At 39.2% G+C, this 23,534-nt stretch overlaps 1 protein-coding gene across 12 annotated transcripts in view; it reads right to left on the minus strand.

The window, feature by feature from the left end:
- ATP2C1 (ATPase secretory pathway Ca2+ transporting 1) overlaps positions 1-23,534 on the minus strand; it is a 160,949-nt gene that overhangs the window by 18,717 nt on the left and 118,698 nt on the right. For all 12 annotated transcript variants that reach the window (XM_004003346.6, XM_060395824.1, XM_042237119.1 and 9 more), the window contains 6 exons: positions 17,222-17,346; positions 11,970-12,067; positions 9,828-9,923; positions 9,650-9,739; positions 7,763-7,867; positions 1,876-2,032 (listed from right to left, as the gene is read on the minus strand). In XM_004003346.6, coding sequence (XP_004003395.1) covers positions 1,876-2,032; positions 7,763-7,867; positions 9,650-9,739; positions 9,828-9,923; positions 11,970-12,067; positions 17,222-17,346 — 671 coding nt within the window. The remainder of the gene's footprint in view (positions 1-1,875; positions 2,033-7,762; positions 7,868-9,649; positions 9,740-9,827; positions 9,924-11,969; positions 12,068-17,221; positions 17,347-23,534) is intronic.

Below are 23,534 nucleotides of genomic sequence, written 5' to 3' on the forward strand. Positions count from 1 at the left end.
TATACTAAAAGACTGAACAGCCTACCAAACAAACACACACACACACACACACACACACACACACACACACACACACACACACACACACACCACACAAACTAAACATAGGTACCTCGTGGGGTAACTAAAAAGCCCCAGAGACCACAGGAAGTATCCATTCTTACTCAAGCAGAAGGTATGAACGATAAGATACATTTGGAAAACCATGGTTAGAGGCAAATTACTTCTTTTCCCAACACAAAATCTATGGAGATATGAGCCCCACCAAAAGCTTTCACTCTGGAGGGAATAAGCCACATGACAGTTCCTGTGTTGGAACAGAGGAAGATGGCAATAGAAGGGGGAAGTGAGTATCAAGCCATGTGTCAACAGATTCTAAGCAAGGGACAACCAGCTCCTGGCACCCTCAGTGGACGGGTGGTTATCAGCCCAGAGGTCAGTATTTTGTATTTATTTGTTTGCTTCTTTAGCATAAATGAAGATCTAATGCTACTGTATGGGACAAAGGTATGTAGACCTTTTCATGTGAAGGATCTCTAACTCCCTCCTTTATATTTGAAACATAAAAACAAAGTATATTCCAATTTTAAAATTAACAACCACATGTATTTTAAGAAACTCAGGTTTTATAAGGTATAAGATACGTTCCTATCAAGTTAAACTTCAAATCTTTATTCATTTATTCTTTACTCTTCATCATGGCAATTTCAGCAGGGCGAGGAAAATGGAGCATAAGAAAAGGAAGAGATGTGAAGCAAGAGATAGATGCCCAGAATGTTTCCCAGAGCCTGTGAAACAAAGATGTGCTCCACACCATGTCTGGTCTATTTCACAAAGTTACCACACCAAACCACACATACACAAAGCTTCACAATCTTTCAGATTAAGAGAACTAGGCCAAAAAAAAAAAAAAAAAAAGAGTGAAGCTTCTGTTAAAAAGAATTAAGGAAAACAGGGAGCACATATCATACTTTTAAGACTATAAATGCAAGGCAATTCAAAACCCGCTAGCTGTGAGCTACTAAGAATAACAAAACACTGCCGTCAAAGGAAGCCACAAGAATATCTTTCTAAACCTACATTATACGAACAGAAGTCCTGTAAATCTATGGTTCACCCTGCTTAAGTAAACCATGAATAATAGTTTTTACCTACTTGTTTCCTGCTCCCAGAACTGTGGTGCTTGACTTTCATTTTGTAAATAATAATAAAATTAAGGAAGCCAACTCTTCTAATTTCCTTGAGAGACTACAGAAGTACATGCATGTATGTGTGCATGCACCCGTGGGCACATATTCCCCACAAGCCAGAACATAAAGACCAGGTATGGCCCTGACCGCTGATCTTCCACCCTACCCATGCTGATGTGTGTGTGCCCAGCTGACCCCCTCTCCCTATCAATGTCCAGTCAGCAGCATTTCACAAAGCCAAGTCTGGACACCTCTTTCCTCTCTGGTGATAGATGGGAAGGAGTCAGCAACTACCTCAATTTAAAGAATTACAGACTTAAGTCTCTTGATGTTTAGTAAAGAATTTCAGATTAATAAACAAGACCAAGTGATGACATAAGGAAGGAGTAACATCACTTTACTTCCGTTCATTACCCTTCTCACAAGATAAACATCTAAAATGAAATTTCTGTCAGCTGCTCAGAGACCACTGCAGATCTCTAACAACTAGAAGTTTCATATTCAGCTATGTTTCCAACTTTCTATATTCTGGGGGACAATTAGTCAACTAAAACCTAGCATTTCAGAAATGGCAGGGCTCTACGAAGCCTGGGTAGAGCTGGGCAGCTCAGATGTGAAGCACGAATCCATCTGTAGTTAGCAGCACTACCTCTCCACCGAGGTGACTGTGCTGACATGGCCTTACCTCTGAGCCCTGCAGAGCCCATCTGGGCCTTCTCTTGCTGGTACAGATCTCTCTGCTGCTGGGTGAGTGTCAAGGTCTGCCCTTTGCTGTGATATGTAGTGCAATACTTAATCACCTGTTCATAAGCACCCTTCATAAAACAAATCTCTGGTCTGTCCTAAGAAAAAACAGAGCAAATAAATTCAAGTTAGTTTTAATTCATATATATCAGCCATTGGGGTCAAAAATAAGCAGCATGGACTCCCATAATACACAGAGAAGTAACTCAAACCTAAGGCTTTGAATAGCACTTGAACTCTGATGATTAAAAGTTCACGAGAGAGCTTTCTGCATCCTTTTTAGAACACAGCATCTACTCTACCCCTTCAACCTCCATACTGAAGGTACGTCTACACTCAGCTCCATACTCTGAGATCTAAGCTCATGGCATAATAAGAAAACAAAAGAGGTCTAACATCAGCCCACAAACAATGGTTCAGGCTTTCTACAGTGCTATTACATGCATATATGTGACTCCATTTAATGCTCACAACAAGCTTGCAATTGTGGGTATTAGTAGATTTTTTATCTTGGTTATATAATATTCAAAAGCTTACAATGAAAACCTGCAGTCAGTCCCCTGCCCAACCTCACTTCCAGTCCTATGCTCCACAGAGGCAAACCAATTTTAACTCTTCCGGCTGTTGTCCTGGGTACTTTTCATCATGTTTTTAATTACGTTTTTACAGCTACTTTTCTACTTGTCAATTTTATACTGTCTGCTGTGACAAGTGATAGTCTGGCCACCCCCACTGCCTATTCCTTCTCTCTCCATTATTCTAATACACACAGAACAAGAATCACCAGTGTTCTGCTCACTTTCTAACTCTTCACTGCTGAGCCAAGCGGCCACCAGAACAGTTCACAAATGTCTCAGCTCTCCTTGGAGGCACGTGGCAGAAATGTATTTCCTTGCCCCTCTGTACTGCTCTGAAGTCAGATGTGATTTGCTTTGGCGAATAAACAGAAGCAGTACTTGTGTCTCTTCCCAAGTGGTGATTTATGAACCAGTCCATAATGTGGGCCTCCTCTGTCCCTGGTACAACCCTGTGAGCTGACACTGAGAGCATCCACCTCCCTGGTCCCCAGGTAAGCAGATGCAGCAGAAAGGTATAATGTTCTTTCCATGGCCTATATAAGCCAAATACATTTCTTCCTGTTCAAGTTTTGTCTTTCATACAGTTAATAATTGCCTTTATTTGCTTAGTTTTCTTTATTCTTATTACTAATTAATTCCAAGCTCTTCCATGTCATATTATGAAGCACCTCTCAACGTATTCTGCACATGATCCAATGAGCAGGTAAGCTATTACTCCTCCCGTATGAGGACCTCCTGCCTTTCCTTTTCTAGCTCATTTCCAGGCTTGCTACACAACTGGCATCTTGGAGCTCCCTTCACCCCTCTGCTGGTCAGAGCTCACTAGGTTCTAAGTCTCCCTTTCCTTTAGTGTATACTCTTACCTTGGAATAACTTATCCATCAATATCGCTCTAAGAAAAGGTATGTGGGCTATGCATTTTGAGACCTATGTGAAAACATTTTTATCTCACCCCCCACATATGTAAGTTCAGCTGGGAAGAGACTTCCTCTCAGTTGAAGGCTCTATCACCTTCCAACCTCTAGCGTGCAGAGTTGCATCTGGAAAGCCTAAGAAGCCACTTAATTCCTAATCTTTGTGTATAGTCCCTTCCCCTTGCCCTTCCTCCCCACCCTAACAACCTCTGAAATTGTTCAGAATTCTCTCTCAGCCTCAAATTACGTGAATCAGGGGCTTTGGTGTGTTTATTTCCTACCCCCCCCCCACCCCTTTGTAACCCACCCACTGTGCAAAGCCACCAGTGGGCAATTTTATTCTGGAAGCTGAAGCTCTTCCTCTAGAAAATCTCCTGGTGTTATCTGTTAAACTCTTGTCATCTTCTGTCACCACTATTATGTGCATGCTGGAACTCCTACATCTATTTTCTGATTTTCACACCTCATCTTGTATACTGTCCACCTTTTTGACTTCTCTACTTTCTGATAGACTCCTCGACTTTACTTGAAATACAATCCGTTTATTTTGTTGTCCTTTTTCATGGTCCTGGAACCTTTGTTTCTCTGAGACCCCTTTCTCTGTTGGCTTGGTCTGCTTCTTTTATGCTGAAGACTTTCCCCAAGGCTCTCACAACCCCTGTCTGTTTACATTCAAGACCGAAGCAAATAAAGGTCTAGAAACTCCATGGGTACTGCAGGGTTTATCAACTGATGGCCCTCACAGTGACGAGACAAAGGCCAGGAGCAGGGAAACTCTTCTGGTGAACAAAGAGCTTACGCAGGACCACTCCATACTGTAGGGATCTCCCCAGAACCAGTCAGCTTCTCTAAACTCTCCCATCTTCTGACATAGAGAATGAGGATATGGGGAGACGTGCCCCTGCAGGCATTCTGAGAAAGTAGAGTTAGTAGCCAGGACAACAACTTTCCCTTAATCATCCTGTGTTTAGTCTTAAAGCTTAATTCTGCCTTCTATGCTTGTGCCCTGGATAGATTTCTGGTCTGGCCTCAAAAAATAGAAAAGGTACGAGGAACATTTCTACGGGCTCCTTACAAAGAATTTCAACCTGATCTCCTGTTTTTAGCTCTGTATTTTAGGCCCCACCTTTAAAAGATAAAGTAATAAAAGAGGAAGTATAGGAAAGTCTTATCTTTTATTCACTGGTTGTCATTTTGGTAGGTTCCAGGGAGAGAGCAGAGATAAATACAGACTGATTGTTGTTCAGTCACTAAGTTGTGTCCGACTCTTTGTGACCCTCTGGACTACAGCATGCCAGGTTTCCCTGTCCTGCACTGTCTCCCAGAGTTTGTTCAAATTCATGGCCACTGAGTCAGTAATGCCATGTAACCATCTCAGTGTCTGTCACCTTCTTCTCCATTTGCCTTCCATCTTTCCCAGCATCATCGTTTTCAATGAGTCTGCTCTTCGCATCACATGGCCAAAAATACTGGAGCTTCAACTTCAGTATCAGTCCTTCTGATGAATACTCAGGGTTTATTTCCTTCAGGATTGACTGGTTTGACCTCTTTACAGTCCAAGGGACTCTCAAACATGTTCTCTAGCACATTTCAAAAGCATCAATTCTTCAGCACTCAGACTTCTTTATGGTTCTACTTGCACATCAGTAAATGACTACTGGAAAAACCATAGCTCTGACTATACAGCACTTTGCAGGCAAAGTGATGTCTCTACTTTTTAATACGCTGTCTAGGTTTATCACAGCTTTGCTTCTAAGGAGCAAGCGTCTTTTAATTTCATGGCAGCAGTCACTGTCCTCAGTGATTTTGGAGCCCAGGAAAAGAAAATCTGTCACTGTTTCTAGTTTTCCCCCAACTATTTGCCCTAAAGTGATGGGACTGGATGCCATGATCTTAGTTTTTTTGAATGCTGAGTTTTAAGCCAGTTTTTCCACTCTCCTCTTTCACCCTCATCAAGAGGTTCTTTAGTTCCTCTTAACTTTCTGCCATTAGAGTGGTATCATCTATCTGAGGCTGTTGATACTATTCCCCACTATCTTGATTCCAGCTTGTGATTCATCCAGCCTGGCATTTCGCATGATGTACCCTAGATAAGTTAAATAAGCAGGGTGACAATATATAGCCTTGATGCACTCTTTTCCCAATTTGGAACCAGTCCATTGTTCCATGCCTGGTTCAAACCGTTTCTTCTTGACTTGCATACAAGTTTCTCAGGAGGCAAGTAAGGTGATCTGGTATTCCCATCTCTTTCAGAATTTTCCAGTTTGTTGTGACCCACACAGTCAAAGGCTTTAGCATATGCAGTCAATGAAGCACATATAGATGTTTTTCTGGAACTCTCTTGTTTTTTTGATGATCCAATGGATGTTGGCAATTTGATCTCTAGTTCCCCTGCCTTTTCTAAATCTAGCTTGAACATCTGGAAATTTTTGGTTCATGTACTACTGAAGCCTAGCTTGGAGAATTTGAGCATTACTTTGCTAGTGTGTGAGATGAGTACAATTGTGCAGTAGTTTGAATATTCTTTGGCATTTGGGACTGGAATGAAAAGTGATCTTTTCCATTCCTGTGGCCACTGCTGAGTTTTCCAAATTTGCTGACACACTGGGTGCAGCACTTTAATATCATTATCTTTTAGGATTTTAAATAGCTCAGCTGGAATTGTACTCTGCTTTTCCCCAGTAGCATACTGGACACCTTCCCACCTGGGGTGGGGGCGGGTGGCACTCATCTTCCAGTGTAATATCTTTTTGCCCTTTCAAACTGTTCATGGGGTTCTTGCAGCAAGAATACTGGAGTGGTTTCCATTTCTTCCTCCAGTGGACCATGTTTTGACAGAACTCTTCACTATGACTCGTCCATCTTGGGTGGCCCTGCAAAGCATGGCTCATAGCTTCTTTGAGTTATGCAAGCCCCTTCACCACAACAAGGCTGCAATGCGTGAAGAGGAAATGCAGGCTGTTGAATTCAAGTGAAAGTCCTCTGAAGACAAACTACTTGATCCTGGGCAGCTTTTAAATTGGCAAGTTTTTCCTGTCTATGCCAGGCTGACCTCTTCTAGAACCTGAGTCAGGTCAATGGATTTGGGTTCTGTTAGTTACACTGGTTAATTCTATTTTACAGGAAAAACTCATCAACAAATAGGAAGAAAAGTCAAGCAATCTTTCCAGATTTATTATCTGCCACTCCATACTTTTATCCCCCAACTGAAAAGATTTAATATACAAGTGAGGCTAGTACATTTTAAATTGCTGAAGTCAAATCTTAAAACTTCACATGGGCCACATTACCTTGAAGTAGTGTGTGATCATACATAAAAGATAAAAAACAGACCTTCCAAATAAACTCATATACATATTCTCTCTATATCACTTTATGGACAAGGGACATCAACTGAAAATTATCTAATTCTGATGCAATTTTTGAAAGCTTAGATTACAAAGCTTAAAGTAACAGACATTTTATTTTTTTATAGTTTTGTTTCCAATTGTCCCCCTTCTCTTAGGTTCATAAAAGTTCCTTTAAACAATAAACAGAAATTTATTCTTCCCCTCCTCATCAGTTTCTGGCACAAGTTTAGTGTTGGGCAATTTAAAACCAAAGTTTCCTACTTATTATAAGTAAGAGGAAATCCTCTCCCTAATTCCCATCTTCAGAGATGTAATTGGTTTCAAATGTTTGTTCACAGGTAGAAACACATAACCAACTACTAACTCCTAATAAAGAAAATGTAAAAATAACAACTATATAGTTTTCAGGGCAAAGTAAGTTTACACATGAAGCTGGTAATAGGAACTATAAGTGATGATTATACACTGTAGATTTCATGACTTACATTGTGTAAAAATTTCTAAAGCACCTAGAAATACGGTAGAATTTTGATATATCAGTGTATTTCATTTTGCCAGTTTGTAAGCTGGACCAACTAACATGAATCATACACATTTGGTAACCACTTTTCCACAAGAGAATGTGATTCTGTTCAGTCAGAAGACAAGACATTCTTCAGTGGAAAAGCACAGACAACAGTCAGTCAGCAGACCTGTCACCAAGAATAAAAATCGTTGTCAAAAGACTGACGTCACAAGCTCCAGGACACTGAGACCAGGCTCCAGCTCATTTCAGTGGTTTGCTCACGTAGCAAAACTGACATGTTTGTGCATAAATTCAAAGGGAACACAAAACAACCAGGGCTGAGTCTACTATGAATGACACACACTTCAGAGCGGGTCTGAGTTATGGTCTATGACAGCTTAACTCTAAACGTGCATAGTAAATGAAAAATAGTAGTCTAGTTAAACAATACAGAATACATTTTCTATAAACGGAAAGATACCTGCTGTGTTCGGTGCACACACTTAACAGCCATCCACTTCTGCTCAGAGCTAAAAGGGTATTCAGCTTTTCTGATATAATCCTGTTGAAGTCCATCAAGACCCATCTATACGGCACAAAAGAAAAGTTAATTCTCACTAATTTTTTTTTCCTTTAACAAAGAAACAAGAGTCACAACTTGCAGGGAAGCAGGTTAGAGATACCTGGTTTATTTTCAAACAGCAGCACTCCACCTATACATACCATACTTCTCTGAAAAGCAGCACACATGTTCAGTGTGGAAGCCTGGGTATATAGACAGTCCAGGGCACACTACTGAACTATGTGCAGAGCAAAACTTCAACACTGACTATATTAAAATCTCAACTGGATCAAACTCTGGGAGGAAGTAGGGTAAGAAATAAAGGTGTCCAGCCAATACATACTATATAATCAATATAAGTTTCAAACTCAACTCCTCGATTCTAAAACAGGGTAGATACTCAAATCTACCCTGCCTGCTGCTGCCATCCTACGCCCTTCTCACCCCACCACTGACACGCTGCCTACTACTAATGCCATGCAGCTCTACTTCCTAGTACCCTTTTCATTTCCCAGCAAACACTCAAAAATATTCTTCAAATTTTCAAAAATCAAGGTTACTGCTCCTTCCTGGCTTTTAAAGGTCCGGCAGTAACCCACCACACAGCCAACTCAACAAGCTGCTAGGCCACTCAAACTGTTCATTTCACCTAGGCTAACCAATTCAAAAGTCACAACCCAATCTACCTTTACGTATCCCTCAAGCTTTTATTCTTGCTCTTCCCCTAGCTTACACCCGCCTCCATCCCTATCTAAATCCCCCCTTCCTTTCAAAGTTCAGGTTCCAAGTCTTAAAGTGCACTCTTCTTATACGTGGCTCAGTGTTAAGACTGTCCGCTACCTTGGTCTGCCTTTTATTTGTTCCAGTCTGTCACTGTTGACTTCCTACCTAAACTGTGAGGTCCCCACCCATAAAGAGGTGGTTTCATGTTCTTTATTTCTCAAAAAGTTAAACACAATAAACACTCATTATTTAACTTTACAATATCTTTTAAAAAGTGATACTATGCTATTTTTAGTTACAAGAAAAACAAATGGTAAAGGAAAAAGGAAAGTGACTTCTCGTTAAAGAAGTATATACATTATAAAACCACCAATTTGACTTTATCAAATTAATATTATAACAACCTACATTTCTATACTGAATCTCAACAGAAGCAACCTCATTCAGAGGTATCCTATTTTATACGTGTTTCCTAAAACTGCTCTTAAAAGTAGCTTTACTTTTGTTATGGGAGTGTCAGGTTGGACTTTTAGGTTTCTCATTTATTCAACTGTAGGCCTTAGAAAAGGAGATCAACTAGGGTAGAGTCACTGAGATTAGCACCCTATCTTCCCAACAGAAATGCTATCTCTACATTCATTGTAAGAAATTAATAATGGAAGGAAAGGGAAGACTGGAAAAAGAAAAGCTGACCTCTCATCTTGGCCTTGATATCTTTACAAATGTTGCCTATTTCATGTTTGAAAATTGGCATTTATCAGCAATTACACATATTTATAAAACTTTTCATACAACACTCTGAATATTATGAAAAACAACAACATTTCTTTGTAAGAATAAACCCATCACTGGTCATTAGTTTGTATGCTGCATGTAGGAGATAGAAAGTTATAGGGAAAACCCTCATGCTCTGTATTTCCAGAAAGACTACAATTGGTTCCCAAAAGGCAGTACAAACTATGAAATCCTGTGCATCTTCTTCACTCCACACCTAAAAGCCAGCAATACTCAAATCCATGGCTTCATATTCTCTTGTGAGAGTGACGTTTTCAAATGTCAAACAGAGGAGGACCAGGCACATACCTTCATTGCAAGAGCAATTAAGGCTCCTTCCGTTGGTTTCCCCATTAGAGTGTTATTTCTAATTACAGCATCATTGCACACACAGCCAGCCTAAGAGAAATACACAACTATGAACCCATCACATCATCCTAAGTCATTATGAAGAAAGCCACTTTCTTATAAAGAAAGCAGTATTTACCTCAACAATTCTGCTAACAGATGGGTTATAGAATCCATGAACAACATCACCATCAACAATCACTTCCCCAAATGGATTGTAGCCAACTCCAGTAACCTACAGAACATAAAGTAGAGTTAATAATACACTACAGTAGGCAGTGACAATACTTATGAAAACAGAAAACTGATGGGCTGTGCTCATCATGATACTATTAAAAGCAGAGAAGCATTTAAATTTATCTAAAAGAATATTTAAGAGTAAAAGGAATAGATAGTAATTTTCACTACAATGATAAACCTACAGTTAATTCCATACAAATAATTAACTATTATGCTAATTAATTATAATACATAGTACATTGTAAGTAAACAATATAATTGCTAATATAACCTTCTATTGCTTCTACTTACAACACACTATAAAAAGGGAAAATAAACCATGAAAATCTCTCCATATAAATGAGTTTAAATTTACATAACATTACATTTATAGGTGTGTGTGTGTGTTAGTTTCTCAGTCGTGTCCAGCTCTTTGTGACTCATGAACTGTAGCCCATCAGGTTCCTCTGTCTATGGAATTCTCCAGGCAAGAATACTGGAGTGGGTTGCCATTCCCTTCTCTAGGAGACCTTCCCGACCCAAGGATCGAACTCAGGTCTCCTGCACTGGAGGAAGATTCTTTACCATCTGAACCACCAGGGAAGTCCTACATGTATGTAACCCTACAATTTGCAAAGAATTGCAATCTATTACATTTGACATTCGTGACAAACCTATGACCTAAACAAAAACAGAGTTCTTTTTGTAAATATGCAAAGCTCAGAGATAAGTGATTTACCCTAACACTTACCAAGTTCTTTAACATAGTATGCTACACACCAATTTTAAAAATCAGAGACAGAGACAATGGTGACAACAAGCCAAGCCAAATACAAGCTAAATTTCACGATAAAAATAAGGCAGTTTAAGAGTTATGCTTGACATACAAAATTCTGGGCTTAGAACAAAAGATAAATTTATATCCTACCTTTCATACCTGGACCGTATAAGCACATGTAAACCCAATGACCCTTCTGAATCAACCAGAAAAGATACATCCAACAACACAGCACTGGGTATCCTAACCAAATCTAACACCCTAAATATACAGTCTCATTTTAAGGCCTAGTAAAACAGGATAAACAGACCCAAGTACAACTTCTGTTAATTTGTGAAATTCTTCCTTTGGTCACAGAACTAGCTATAAACACATTTTAATATACTGTTCCCATAAGAAAGAGTATTAATAAAAATTCCAGTCAGAAATTCTGCCACGACTAGCTAAGATTGAAACTTGTCCTCATACAGCCTCAAAATTAAACAATGCACATACATTAACCTGCACTTCAGGGCCATTCATTTACAATTCTTAAAGTAGAATAATTCAGGCATTCATTTATTCTTTCAACAAGTATGTACTACTACAAAGCAGACCCTGTGCTGGGCACCAGAATTTCTGCTCTATTATGCTCAGGGTATCATGGAAAGAGAGACAGAGGATTTCACCTAAACAAAGAGGTAGGGAGCTATGAAAACATGTAACACAGGATGAGTTCTAGGTGATCAGCAAAGCTTTTCTGAAGAAATGGGTTAGAAATGAGGTGCAAAGGATGAAGAGGCATTAAACTGTCCTAAACAGTGAGAACAGCACCAAAGGTCCTTAAGTAGGAGGAATTCTGTCAGACTGCAAGAACCATACAGTCAGTGTACCTGGTCTATCGAAAGCCAAGGAGAGATACAGACTGAGGAAGGAAGTATGGGACAGAACCCACAGAGCCGTAAGCAGCCCCACTTCAGGACCCTGGTCATAATGGGAAGCCACTAAAGCATCTTCATTTAGGGAATTCTGAGAGGTTCCCTTGCTGCAGATAGAGCAAGGGTCCAGAGTCTGGTAACAGTGGATGTAGAGACAGACAGAAAGGTGTTGAGGGAGATCAACATTTCTGCACTGCAGAAATGATCCTGGAGCAGGATCAAGACTTGGGAGAATCACACGGGATGGAAAAATACTCAGCTGTCAACTAACGTGCACCCTTGTGAAGACACTAGAATGGTTAGGAATTCTAAACACCAAGACTCCTAAAAAGGAATTCTGCTGTTAAAAAAAACATCTACAGAGTACCTCAGCACGCAGGCCATCCGAAGTAAATATGTGGGTAACAGTCATTTCATTCTTGGTCAGGGTTCCAGTCTTATCTGAACAAATCACATTACAGCAACCTGAAGAAAAAATCACTACAAGTTACCAAAAATCATTTTTTAAAAATGAAAGTTTACACTGAAAACAAATTAAAGACTCTAGAAAACTGCCTTGCTTCTCTGAATATTGTAAAACTCAAGCTCATGGATAATTTTAGGTTGTTTCCTCTAATCGTGTTTATCATAAGGTAGTTTCTGGAATTAAAAAGATACTGATACATGCTGACTTTTTATTTAGTTGAATTTCTACAAAGCTACTTGATGTCAACTCTATATAGCAACTTTATAAACTCATGTAATTTTTTCAGCAAGTATTTTAAGGAACTTTTGCCTTCTCAATATTAAACTACAAACTAGAAGCTAAATTTAACATTTTTGAATTCCTAAATAAGAAGCTTCATAATATACATAAAGTTACCAAAATTTTCATTCATACATAAAATTACATTAGAGCAATATGACTACTGTATACTTACTGTTCTTAATAAATTCAACTCAAGAATGTCAATTTAGGATCTATCATTATCAATTATTTTTCTTGAGATGTCAAACAAGAACAATTCTCTAATTCTACAGTTTCATGTTACTTCATTTTTATTTTTTTTTTTATTGTAGTATAGTTGACTTACAATGTTTCAAGCACATAGCAAGGAGTTTCAGTTATACAAATACATATTTATTATTCTGAAATTATTGTCCATCATAGGTTATTATAAGATATTGACCACGGTTCCTTATGCTATATAGTACACCTTTGCTGCTTGTTGTACACTATTTTTTAATTAGAAATCTAGCATTCTATTCATAATAAGTCAAACAAGCAGAACTAAAATGTTGTTAATTTTTTTAACTGGGCAAAAATTCATGTTATGTTCAAAAAACTATAAAGCATATATATTATATATTATGTATACCAAAACTTTTCTACAATGCTTGATAAAGACTTGAAAAAGAACATCCAAAAAATACTGGATACATTGGAGAATATAAACTAAATGAAATGAGGGCACTGAATGTGAATTAGAAAAAGTGAAACAAACTAGGTAAGATCATCATATAGTCAGGTTGTTTTTAAACGTGACTGCTCATTTGAAATTTATCTCAAGCTCTGGAGACAAAAAGCAATACCTGAGCATTTGGACTTTTCAAAACATTTCAAGATAATTCTGATATACATCTGGATTTCAAAAAGTGGTCATAGGTTTTTCTAATAGAGCCTAATGTTGGTGATACAGAGTTCTACTATTCTTCTGCTGACCAATCATGATACAAGGGTATTAAGTAATAGCTTTGCATAATCACAACAGTAAAAGATGTTTATCAGTTTTCACTCAGTAGCCACACAAAAAATAAAAGATAACTACAACTGCAAGCCATAATAGGAACATGATTAACAATATAAAATTATTACATACAATTTGGGGGTGGAGAGTCAAGCAGAGTGATGCGGTAAGTGGAAGTGCATACATGCACGTGTTTCATCCACCCAGCCAGTCTATGTCTTTTGGTTGGTGCACTTAATCCATCTATATTTAAGGTAATTATTGATATGTATAAACCTATTACCGTTTTCTTAATTGTTTTGAATTTATTTTCTGTAGGTATTTTCCTTTTCTTGTGTTTCCTGCCTAGAGAAGCTCCTTTAGTATTTGTTGTAAAGTTGGATTGGTGGTGCTGAATTCTTTTAACTTTTGCTTGTCTGGGAAAGCTTTTGATTTCGCCTTCAAATCTGAAGGGGAAACCTGCTGGGTATTCTTGGTTGCAAGTTCTTCCCTTTCATCATTTTAAATGTGGTGCCATTCCCTTCTGGCTTGAGAAATTTTGAGAATTTCAGCTGATAGCCTGATGGGAGTTCCTTTGTGTGATATTTGTCATTTTTCCCTTGTTGCTTTTAATATATTTGATCTATGTCTTTTTGTCTGTCTTGGTGTGTTCCTCCTTGGCTTTATCCTGTCTGTGCTTCCTGGACTTGGTTGAATATCTCCTTTCCCATATTAGGGAAGTTTTCAGCTATTATCTCTTCAAATATTTTCTCAGGTCCTTTCTTCCTTCTCCCTCTAGGACCCCTGTAGTGAGAATGTTGGTGCATTTAAGTTGTCCCAGAAGTCTCTTAGGCTGTACTTATTTCTTTTCATTCTTTTTTCTGTATTCTGTTCTGTGGCAGTGATTTCCACCATTCTGTCCTCCAGGTCATTTACCCATTCTTCTGCCTCAGTCACTCTGCTGTTGATTCCTTCTAGTGTATTATTCATCTTGGTTTGCTTGTTCTCTAGTTCTTCCAGGTCTTTGGTAAACATTTCTTGCATCTCCTCCATTGTTTTCCCGAGATCCTGGAGTATCTTCACTACCATTATTTTGAAATCTTTTTCTGGAAGACTGCCTATCTCCACTTCATTTAGTTGTTTTTCTGGGATTTTACCTTGTCCCTTCATCTGGGACACAACTTTCTACTTTCTCATCCTAACTTTCTCTAAAGTGGTTTTTGTTTTAGCTGCTGTGGGACTGTGGCTGTTCTTGCTTCTTCTGTCTACCTACTGATAGAAGAGGCTAAGAAGCTTGTGTAAGCTTCCTGATGGGAGGGACTGGCAGTGGGAAAAACTGGGTCTTGCTCTGGTGGGCAGGACCTTGTTGAGGAAAGCATTAATCCAATTATCTGCTGACAGTTGGGGTTGTCTCCCTTCCTGGTAGTTATCTGGCCTGAGGTGACCCAGCCCTAGGATCTAAGGACTCTATGGTAGGGTTAATAGTGACCTCCAAGAGGAATTAACCCAAGGGGGGACATTCCCGGACAGCTACTACCAGGGGCCCCATCCCTGTGATGAGCCCCGACCCACACCTCCACAGGAGACCCTCCAACACTAGTGGGTATTGTTGGTTGTCTCCTGTGGGGTCACTGTTCCTTTCCTCTGGGTCTTGGTGCAGGCAAGATTTTCTGTGTGCCCTCCAAAACTGGAGACTCTCTTTCCCTCAGTCTTGTGGAAGTACTACAATCAAATTATTCTGGCCTTCAAGGTCAGATTACCTGGGGATTCTGAAAGGGTTAATTCCTAGGTAAGTTGATAAGGAGTCCAGGGCCCTCAAAAAGGAAAAAGGGACAAACTTTTTTTCCCTCTACATTCCTTCATCAAAGTCACATGTTTTTTTCTTAAGCTTTGAGTTTTTATGGCAACAATCTATTTCTTCTAAGACTAACTTTAACCCCAGAGCTAATGATTACACAAGAAAACAACTCATCTTACTCAAGGGTATGTTTTTCCTTAAACTCTGTATAAATGATTATATAATAACAATGCATGTTGCTCCAGAACATGTTTCTTCTTAAGAACCTTCTGACTAATCCTATTATCTTAAGATATATGTTGTGGGAGTGGGTCTGGTAAGACCTTTCTATTGTTGGTTGTTAGTTCAGTTCCGTTCAGTTCAGTTGCTCAGAGTCTTTTCCAATGAGTCAACTCTTTGCATGAGGTGGCCAAAGTACTAGAGCTTCAGCTTTAGCATCATTCCTTCCAAAGAAATCCCAGGGTTGATCTCCTTCAGAATGGACTGGTTGGATCTCCCTGCAGTCCAAGGGACACTCAAGAGTCTTCTCCAACGCCACAGTTCAAAAGCATCAATTCTTCGGCGCTCAGCCTTCTTCACAGTCCAACTCTCACATCCATACATGACCACAGGAAAAACCATAGCCTTGACTAGACGGACCTCAGTCCGCAAAGTAATGTCTCTGCTTTTCAATACACTATCTAGGTTGGTCATAACTTTTCTTCCAAGGAGTAAGCGTCTTTTAATTTCATGGCTGCAGTCACCATCTGCAGTGATTTTGGAGCCCCAAAAATAAAGTCTGACACTGTTTCCACTGTTTCCCATCTATTTCCCATGAAGTGATGGGACCAGATGCCATGATCTTCATTTTCTGAATGTTGAGCTTTAAGCCAACTTTTTCACTCTCCTCTTTCATCAAGAGACTTTTTAGTTCCTCTTCACTTTCTGCCATAAGAGTGGTGTCATCTGCATATCTGAGGTTACTGATATTTCTCCCGGCAATCTTGATTCCAGCTTGTGTTTCTTCCAGTCCAGCATTTCTCATTATGTACTCTGCATAGAAGTTAAATAAGCAGGGTGACAATATACAGCCTTGACGTACTCCTTTTCCTATTTGCAACCAGTCTGTTGTTCCATGTCCAGTTCTAACTGTTGCTTCCTGACCTGCATACAGATTTCTCAAGAGGCAGGTCAGGTGGTCTGGTATTCCCATCTATTAGAACTGTCCACAGTTTATTGTGATCCACACAGTCAAAGGCTATGGCATAGTCAATAAAGCAGAAATAGATGTTTTTCTGGAACTCTCTTGCTTTTTCGATGATCCAGCAGATGTTGGCAATTTGACCTCTGGTTTAAAAGTAACCAGAAAGTATGTAAGACCCTGACAAGACTAGCCTGAGAGGCACTCTCTGCCCCCTTCTGATGTCTGTGTCAGAAGCTTTCTCTATCGCTTTTTTACTGTAATAAATCTTTTGCCACACCAAGTTTTGAGTGACTGAAGCCAAGTCTCTGGTCCCGAAGCAAAACTGTCTCCTTCAGAGATCACGAATCTGAACTGTTCACCATAAGCTATCAATTCCCATCCCTTTGTTGGATCCCCAGGGTCAGAAGCCTGATGTGGGGTTCAGAACCTTCACAACAGTGCAAGGACTTCTTTGGTACTATTGTTCTCCAGACTGTGCATCACTCACCCAGCAGGTATGGACTCTGGTTTTTATCTTGATTGTGCCATCCTACCATCTCATTGTGGCTACTTGTTTGCCTTTGAACGTGGGATATCATTTTTTGGTGGGTTCCAGTGTTCTCCTTCAACAGCCAGTTGCAATTTTGGTGCTCACACAGGAGATGAGCATGTGCATTTTCTTCTACTCTGCCATCTTGAACTGAAAGTCACTTTATTTTTTTAAACATTATTTGAGCATTAGAACACTCCATGATGCAGAAAGATTTAAAGTTCCCTTACTTGAGTGATATGAATTTTTAATGACCTTTTTTGGTTAGTAAAACCATCCTCAACACTGCTGTATGTCCACCACTACCATGTAAACCTCTAAGACAAAAGCTATAAAACCCCAAGATCTCTGCTAATGTAAACTAACATGTCAATGGACAAGTATGCTCTAACCAGAGACTTACCCAGAGTTTCAACAATAGGTAGTTTTTTCACAATCGCCCTCTTCTTCACCATTCTCATAACACCAAGGGCTAGAGTCACTGTGACCACAATGGGAAGACCTTCAGGAATTGCTGCTACAGCCAAACTGTAGCCAATAAAGACACAGCATTTAAGTATAAATTCAGTTGTACCCACAACAACAATTTCAATTAGCTGTTACTTAGAGACTAAATAATGTAAAATCAATGCTATCAAACCCATAAAAGGCCTTAGTGTGAGGAAAAATTGATTAACATTTATTGACCACCTACAAGCTACCAGATTAAGCACAGTGATTACAAAAAATATACATTCTTACATCACACTGCCTAGATTTCTACTCCAAGCTTCAGTTTTTACCTGTGTGACCTTAAGCTATTATTCTACCACCCCTGTAGTTTAGTTTCCTCATCCATAAATATAGTAACAGGTGTTCACACAAAAACTTGTACATGAATGTCCAGAGAAGCATTATTCACACTCTAAAGATGGAAAGAGCCCAAAATGTTCATCAATTGATGAATGTTAAACTGTGATGTGTGCCCGTACAAAGGAGCATATAAAAAAGAATAGAGTACTGATTCATGCTACAAATGGAAAAACCTTGAAAACATCATGCTAAGGAAAGCAGCAGGACACATGTTGCAAGATTTCACTTATATGAGATGTCAGAAATAAGCAAATCCAAAAAGACAGCCACTGTTTAGTGGCTACCAGCGGGCAAGGAGAAGGCAGAATGGGGAATGAACAGGCACAGGGTTTTCTTTCAGGGGTGATTTAAAAGTTCCAACACTAGATGTTGGTGATGGTGCTAACAATACGAATGTACTTAACACCACTGAACTGCATACTTTAAAAAGAAATATTTTACTGGTATGTGCATTTTATCACAAAAAAATTAATTAATTCCCTTCATAATATTTTTTAAAAATCTTCAAATTAAAACTCTACTTGTCCCATTCCAGGTAATATCCCAACTCTGGTACAGATGAAGACAGGTACACATCCATCCTTCGTTCTAACACTATTCCCTGCACTCCCCTCTACTGCTCAATTTCTATTACCAACTTTTTCTTTAGCATGATCTAACTTGTTTCTGCCCCCTTCTGATGTCTGTGTCAGAAGTTTTCTCTATCTCTTTTATACTCTAATAAAACTTTATTACACAAAAGCTCTGAGCAATCAAGCCTCGTCACTGGCCCCAGATTGAATTCTTCTCCTCCGGAGGCCAAGAATCCTGGCGTCATTTGTGGTTCAGCAGCAACCTTTCATCTTGAGGGCTCATCTGAGATTCTTCAGGAAAAGAAAAGGAGGCTTGGAGCTCTAGTTCTTTATTCTCCTAACAAACATGTTTTCTGGCGTACTTTACTAACTCTACAGTGTGCTTGTGTGAATGAACGACAGACTCTGCCCGAAGCAAATGAGGAGCCCTGCTCAGCGGTTCCGCGGTGACCTCATTCGGCTTATAGCAGAAACCCTGTCGGGGGTTTATACCGACCTGCCAATGGACTTCCCTGGTGGCTTAGACAGTAAAATGTCTGCCTACAATGCGGGAGACCCTGGTTCTATCCCTGGTCAGGAAGATCTCCTGGAGAAGGAAATGGCAACCCACTCCAGTATTCTTGCCTGAAAAATCCCATGGACAGAGGAACCTGGTAGGCTATAGTCCACGGGGTCGCAAAGAGTTGAACACAACTGAGCAACTTCACTTTCACACTTTTAACCTGCCTATCATTACATCGTGTTCTACAACCATCATCAATTTTTTATAGGTTGATTCTAAAAGCTAAAATCCAATAAATAATATTTATAATTACTGGCTGAATAGTACACACACTGTATAACCAAGAAAGATGTGTTATCATTAATACTTCATTTTCTCTTTTGAACCTCTAAGTACAAATAGAAACTTCTTTACTTATGCTTCCATTAACTCTCACTGTATCAGCAAAGACAGCTATCATCATTTATAACTTAGATCCAATGGACCTTCTCATTCTTTTGTATTTAAATCATTTTATAAATAACTTACAAAGAAACAGAATGGATTATGAAAAACTTCATAAATTTTTATTTGAATTTTCACCCCAAACTATACTCTTGGATTTGAAAGTATATATATCTGAACTGGATAATGTCCTCTGAATGCAACTGCTCATGAACTGTCATGAATAAACCTAGAACATATTTACCTTACAAAATAGTGATTTCAAATTTAAAAACCATTTTTAACAGGTTATAGGTTTATCAATTCTGGTTCCTCTGTTCGCATCTAAAATGTAACACTTCTGAAAATGCTGATGACTCATAACTTTTAGGATAGTCATCTTCTTTGTAACACAATACTACACAACAAATTCCTTGCTATAGAATGATTACCTATAAGAGAATGCCTATCCCTCTCCTTTTATCCTTAAAAATAAAGCAGTTCAGTGAATTCCCTGGTGGTCCAGTGGTTAGGACACAGTGCTTTCACTGCCATGGCCCAGGTTTAATCTCTGGTCAGGGAACTAAGATCCCACAAGCCACACAGTGCAGGTAAAAAAAAAAAAAAAAGTTTAGTCAGTAATTCAGGAGTTTGAGAAAACCTACAGTTTCATCATCCAAGGGTTTGGTACTGAGATTTCACTTATATAATGATTCAATTTCACCTTCATTGTTATCACTTAGAGTGGTTGCTGCTTTGCATTCATCTTCTGGTTTGTGTAATAATTATGAAAACTCTTCTGTCAATTCTTATTTGTCATTATGGTAAAAAAAAAAAACCCCTCAATTTCTCAATTTTGTTTAATGAATGCAAAAAAAAAAACCCAAAATTTTTTCCCAGACTCCTTTTATACCTTTTTAAATGATACTTTGGGCAAAATAACAAGAAAATTAAAGGATAAAAGAATAATAATGATTTATTTATTATTACAGAAGGGATAGGCTACCCACTCCAGTTACGGCTCCCCTTGTGGTTCAGCTGGTAAAGAATCCACCTGTAATGTGGGAGACCTAGGTTAGATCCCTGGGTTGGGAAGATCCCCTGAAGAAGCAAAAGGCCATTCCAATATTCTGGCTTGGATTAACAGTCCATGGGGTCACAAAGAGTTGGACAGTAGCTTTAAAAGCTATTTATTCTTCTGCTTCTCTTCTTTCTTCTCTTCCCAAAGAAAGACAATGCCAAAGAATGCTCAAACTACCGCACAATTGCACTCATCTCACACGCCAGTTAAGTAATGCTCAAAATTCTCCAAGTCAGGCTTCAGCAATATGTGAACCGTGAACTTCCAGATGTTCAAGCTGGTTTTAGAAAAGGCAGAGGAACCAGAGATCAAATTGCCAACATCCGCTGGATCATGGAAAAAGCAAGAGAGTTCCAGAAAAACATCTATTTCTGCACAGTCTTTGACTGTGTGGATCACAATAAACTGTGGAAAATTCTGAGAGAGATGGGAATACCAGACCACCTGACCTGCCTCTTGAGAAACCTATATGCAGGTCAGGAAACAACAGTTAGAACTGAACATGGAACAACAGACTGGTTCCAAATAGGAAAAGGAGTACGTCAAGGCTGTATACTGTCACCCTGCTTAATTAACTTCTAGGCAGAGTACATCATGAGAAACGCTGGGCTGGAAGAAGCACAAGCTGGAATGGAGATTTCCGGGAGAAATTTCAATAACCTCAGATATGCAGATGACACCACCCTTATGGCAGAAAGTGAAGAGGAACTAAAAAGCCTCTTGATGAAAGTGAAAGAGGAGAGTGAAAGAGTTGGCTTAAAGCTCAACATTCAGAAAACAAAGATCATGGCATCTGGTCTCATCACTTCATGGGAAATAGATGGGGAAACAGTGGAAACAGTGTCAGACTTTATTTTTCTGGGCTCCCAAATCACTGCAGATGGTGACTGCAGCCATGAAATTAAAAGACGCTTACTCCTTGGAAGAAAAGTTATGACCAACCTAGATAGCATATTCAAAAACAGGGACGTTACTTTGCCAACAAAGGTCCATCTAGTCAAGGCTATGTTTTTTCCTGTGGTCATGTATGGACATGAGAGTTGGACTGTGAAGAAAGCTGAGCACCGAAGAATTGATGCTTTTGACCTGAGGTGTTGGAGAAGACTCTTGAGAGTCCCTTGGACTGCAAGGAGATCCAACCAGTCCATTCTGAAGGAGATCAACCCTGGGATTTCTTTGGAGGGAATGATACTGGAGCTGAAACTCCAGTACTTTGGCCACCTCATGCGAAGAGTTGACTCACTGGAAAAGACTGTGATGCTGGGAGGGATTGGGGGCAGGAGGAGAAGGGGACAACAGAGGATGAGATGACTGGATGGCATCACGGACTCGATGGACGTGAGTCTGAGCGAACTCTAGGAGTTGGTGATGGACAGGGAGGCCTGGCGTGCTGCGATTCATGAGGTCACAAAGAGTCGGACATGACTGAGCGACTGAACTGAACTGACTGATTTCTGCTTTCTCATTGTTTTACTCATTTCTAGCACAGTTGGAAATACTTGTTAAAATTACTGTTAGGGTAATAAGAAAGCAAGATATTTCAAGACATAGGAAAAATAAAGTCACTAAAGATCCTATGTGTATTTTAAAATTTATAAAAATGCAATAGACCCATATGGTCATTGTGAAATAGAACGAGTTTTCTATTAAAAAACTGTTTAAATGTTTGATCTCTTGGATGACCCTGAGGTAGGAATAAAAGTCATGATGTGTTAATCTTCATGAAGTACTCTTTAAAAAATACTCTAAAAAACATGAGTCCAATAGATGATATGCCAATGATTAATAAAATTCATGCCCAATTTTAAATTCATTTCATATTTAACCCAATACTTTTTTATATATATTGAAGCCAAGAATTTCAAGTTGCATTTTTGCTCCTCCAAGGAAAAACTACACTCCTTCACTCTATCACAAATATCTTTTAACTTCTTATTCATCCTAGTTATTCCTTGTACTCCATTTGATTTTTTTTTTAATCCACTGGTTTTTGTTCTAAAAGTTGAACTACTACTTGCTAGACCTATCACAGAGCTGTCATCCAGAATTTCTCCATAGAGGACTGAGTGAGTCCCACTTTTTCTTATACCCTATAAAACACTCTTTTCCTTTTTTTCACTCTTGATTTGCTAGAATTCATACAAGAGTAGGTAAGGAATATATTTTCTGACTACTTGCTTACCCTGAATTGATACTTTGGCTAGTCCTAGATTTATAGATTTAAAATCACTTCCCCCCATGTTTTAATTGTACTGCCCCACTGTCTTCTAATTTAATTCAAAGTGGTTGCGGATGAAGGTTTTTAAAAAATCCTTTTTCCCTTCTCTATTTGGTTAAAATCTAGCTTTGTTCCCTTAGTGGTAACAGTACAGCAACTATGTTGCTAGGGAACACTGATTATGATAAAAGGATCTCCTGACCAATAAATTATCTACGGACTGGAAGAATTATAATTATCTTATAGGAAGCCATAGCTTTGGGTTTCCTGATTGTGGTGACTCTCATAACTGGACATGGTCCTATCAGGCATCCTGGAAAGTGTATGTTTCCAGAGATGTTGGCTCCTACAGAATGTGAGGCATTTTAACCCAGGACAGCTCCTGCCCTCACATGGTCCTCACCTGCTTGTCTGAACTGCTGCAGGGACACTCTCAGGAGAGGAAGCTGCCCTGTGGTGTTCAGGACACAGGTACCAGGTATGACCTAGGGAAGTCTGGTGAGCTGAAATCTTAGTGGAGACTAGAAACACCCTGTGATGGAAACTGCAGTTGTTAATGAGAAGTATGATACCGGTCAAATTTTCCTTCCCTTTACACATGACCTGACCTGTTTTCCTGACTTTCACAATGATGTTTCTAGGCTGGAGTTTTGGCCCTCCTGCTTGGCATCTGGAGGATCCCTTCGATCTATGAAGATTCATGTCTTGCTTCATTTCTTATATAATTTCTTTTTAAAACTCCTTTTACTGAGATATGGCATTTATTGAATTATTCTCTTTGACACTTTTATCTCCTCTGTTTTGGACATTTTATTCTATTTTGGGGAGACCATTTTGACTCACAATTTTTAAGCTGAGTTTTTAATTTCAGTAATCATTATCGTTTTTTTAAGATTTTGTTTGATGTAGACCATTTCTAAAGCCTTTATTGAATTTGTTCTATATTGCTTCTATTGTTTCTGTTCTGGTTTTTTGGCCACAAGGAATGTGGGATCTTAGCCACCCAACCAGGGATCGAACTCATACCTCCTGATTGGAAGGCAAAGTCTTAACGACTGGACCACCAGG

Source organism: Ovis aries, chromosome 1, assembly GCF_016772045.2.
Source record: "Ovis aries strain OAR_USU_Benz2616 breed Rambouillet chromosome 1, ARS-UI_Ramb_v3.0, whole genome shotgun sequence".
Lineage (NCBI taxonomy): Eukaryota > Metazoa > Chordata > Mammalia > Artiodactyla > Bovidae > Ovis > Ovis aries.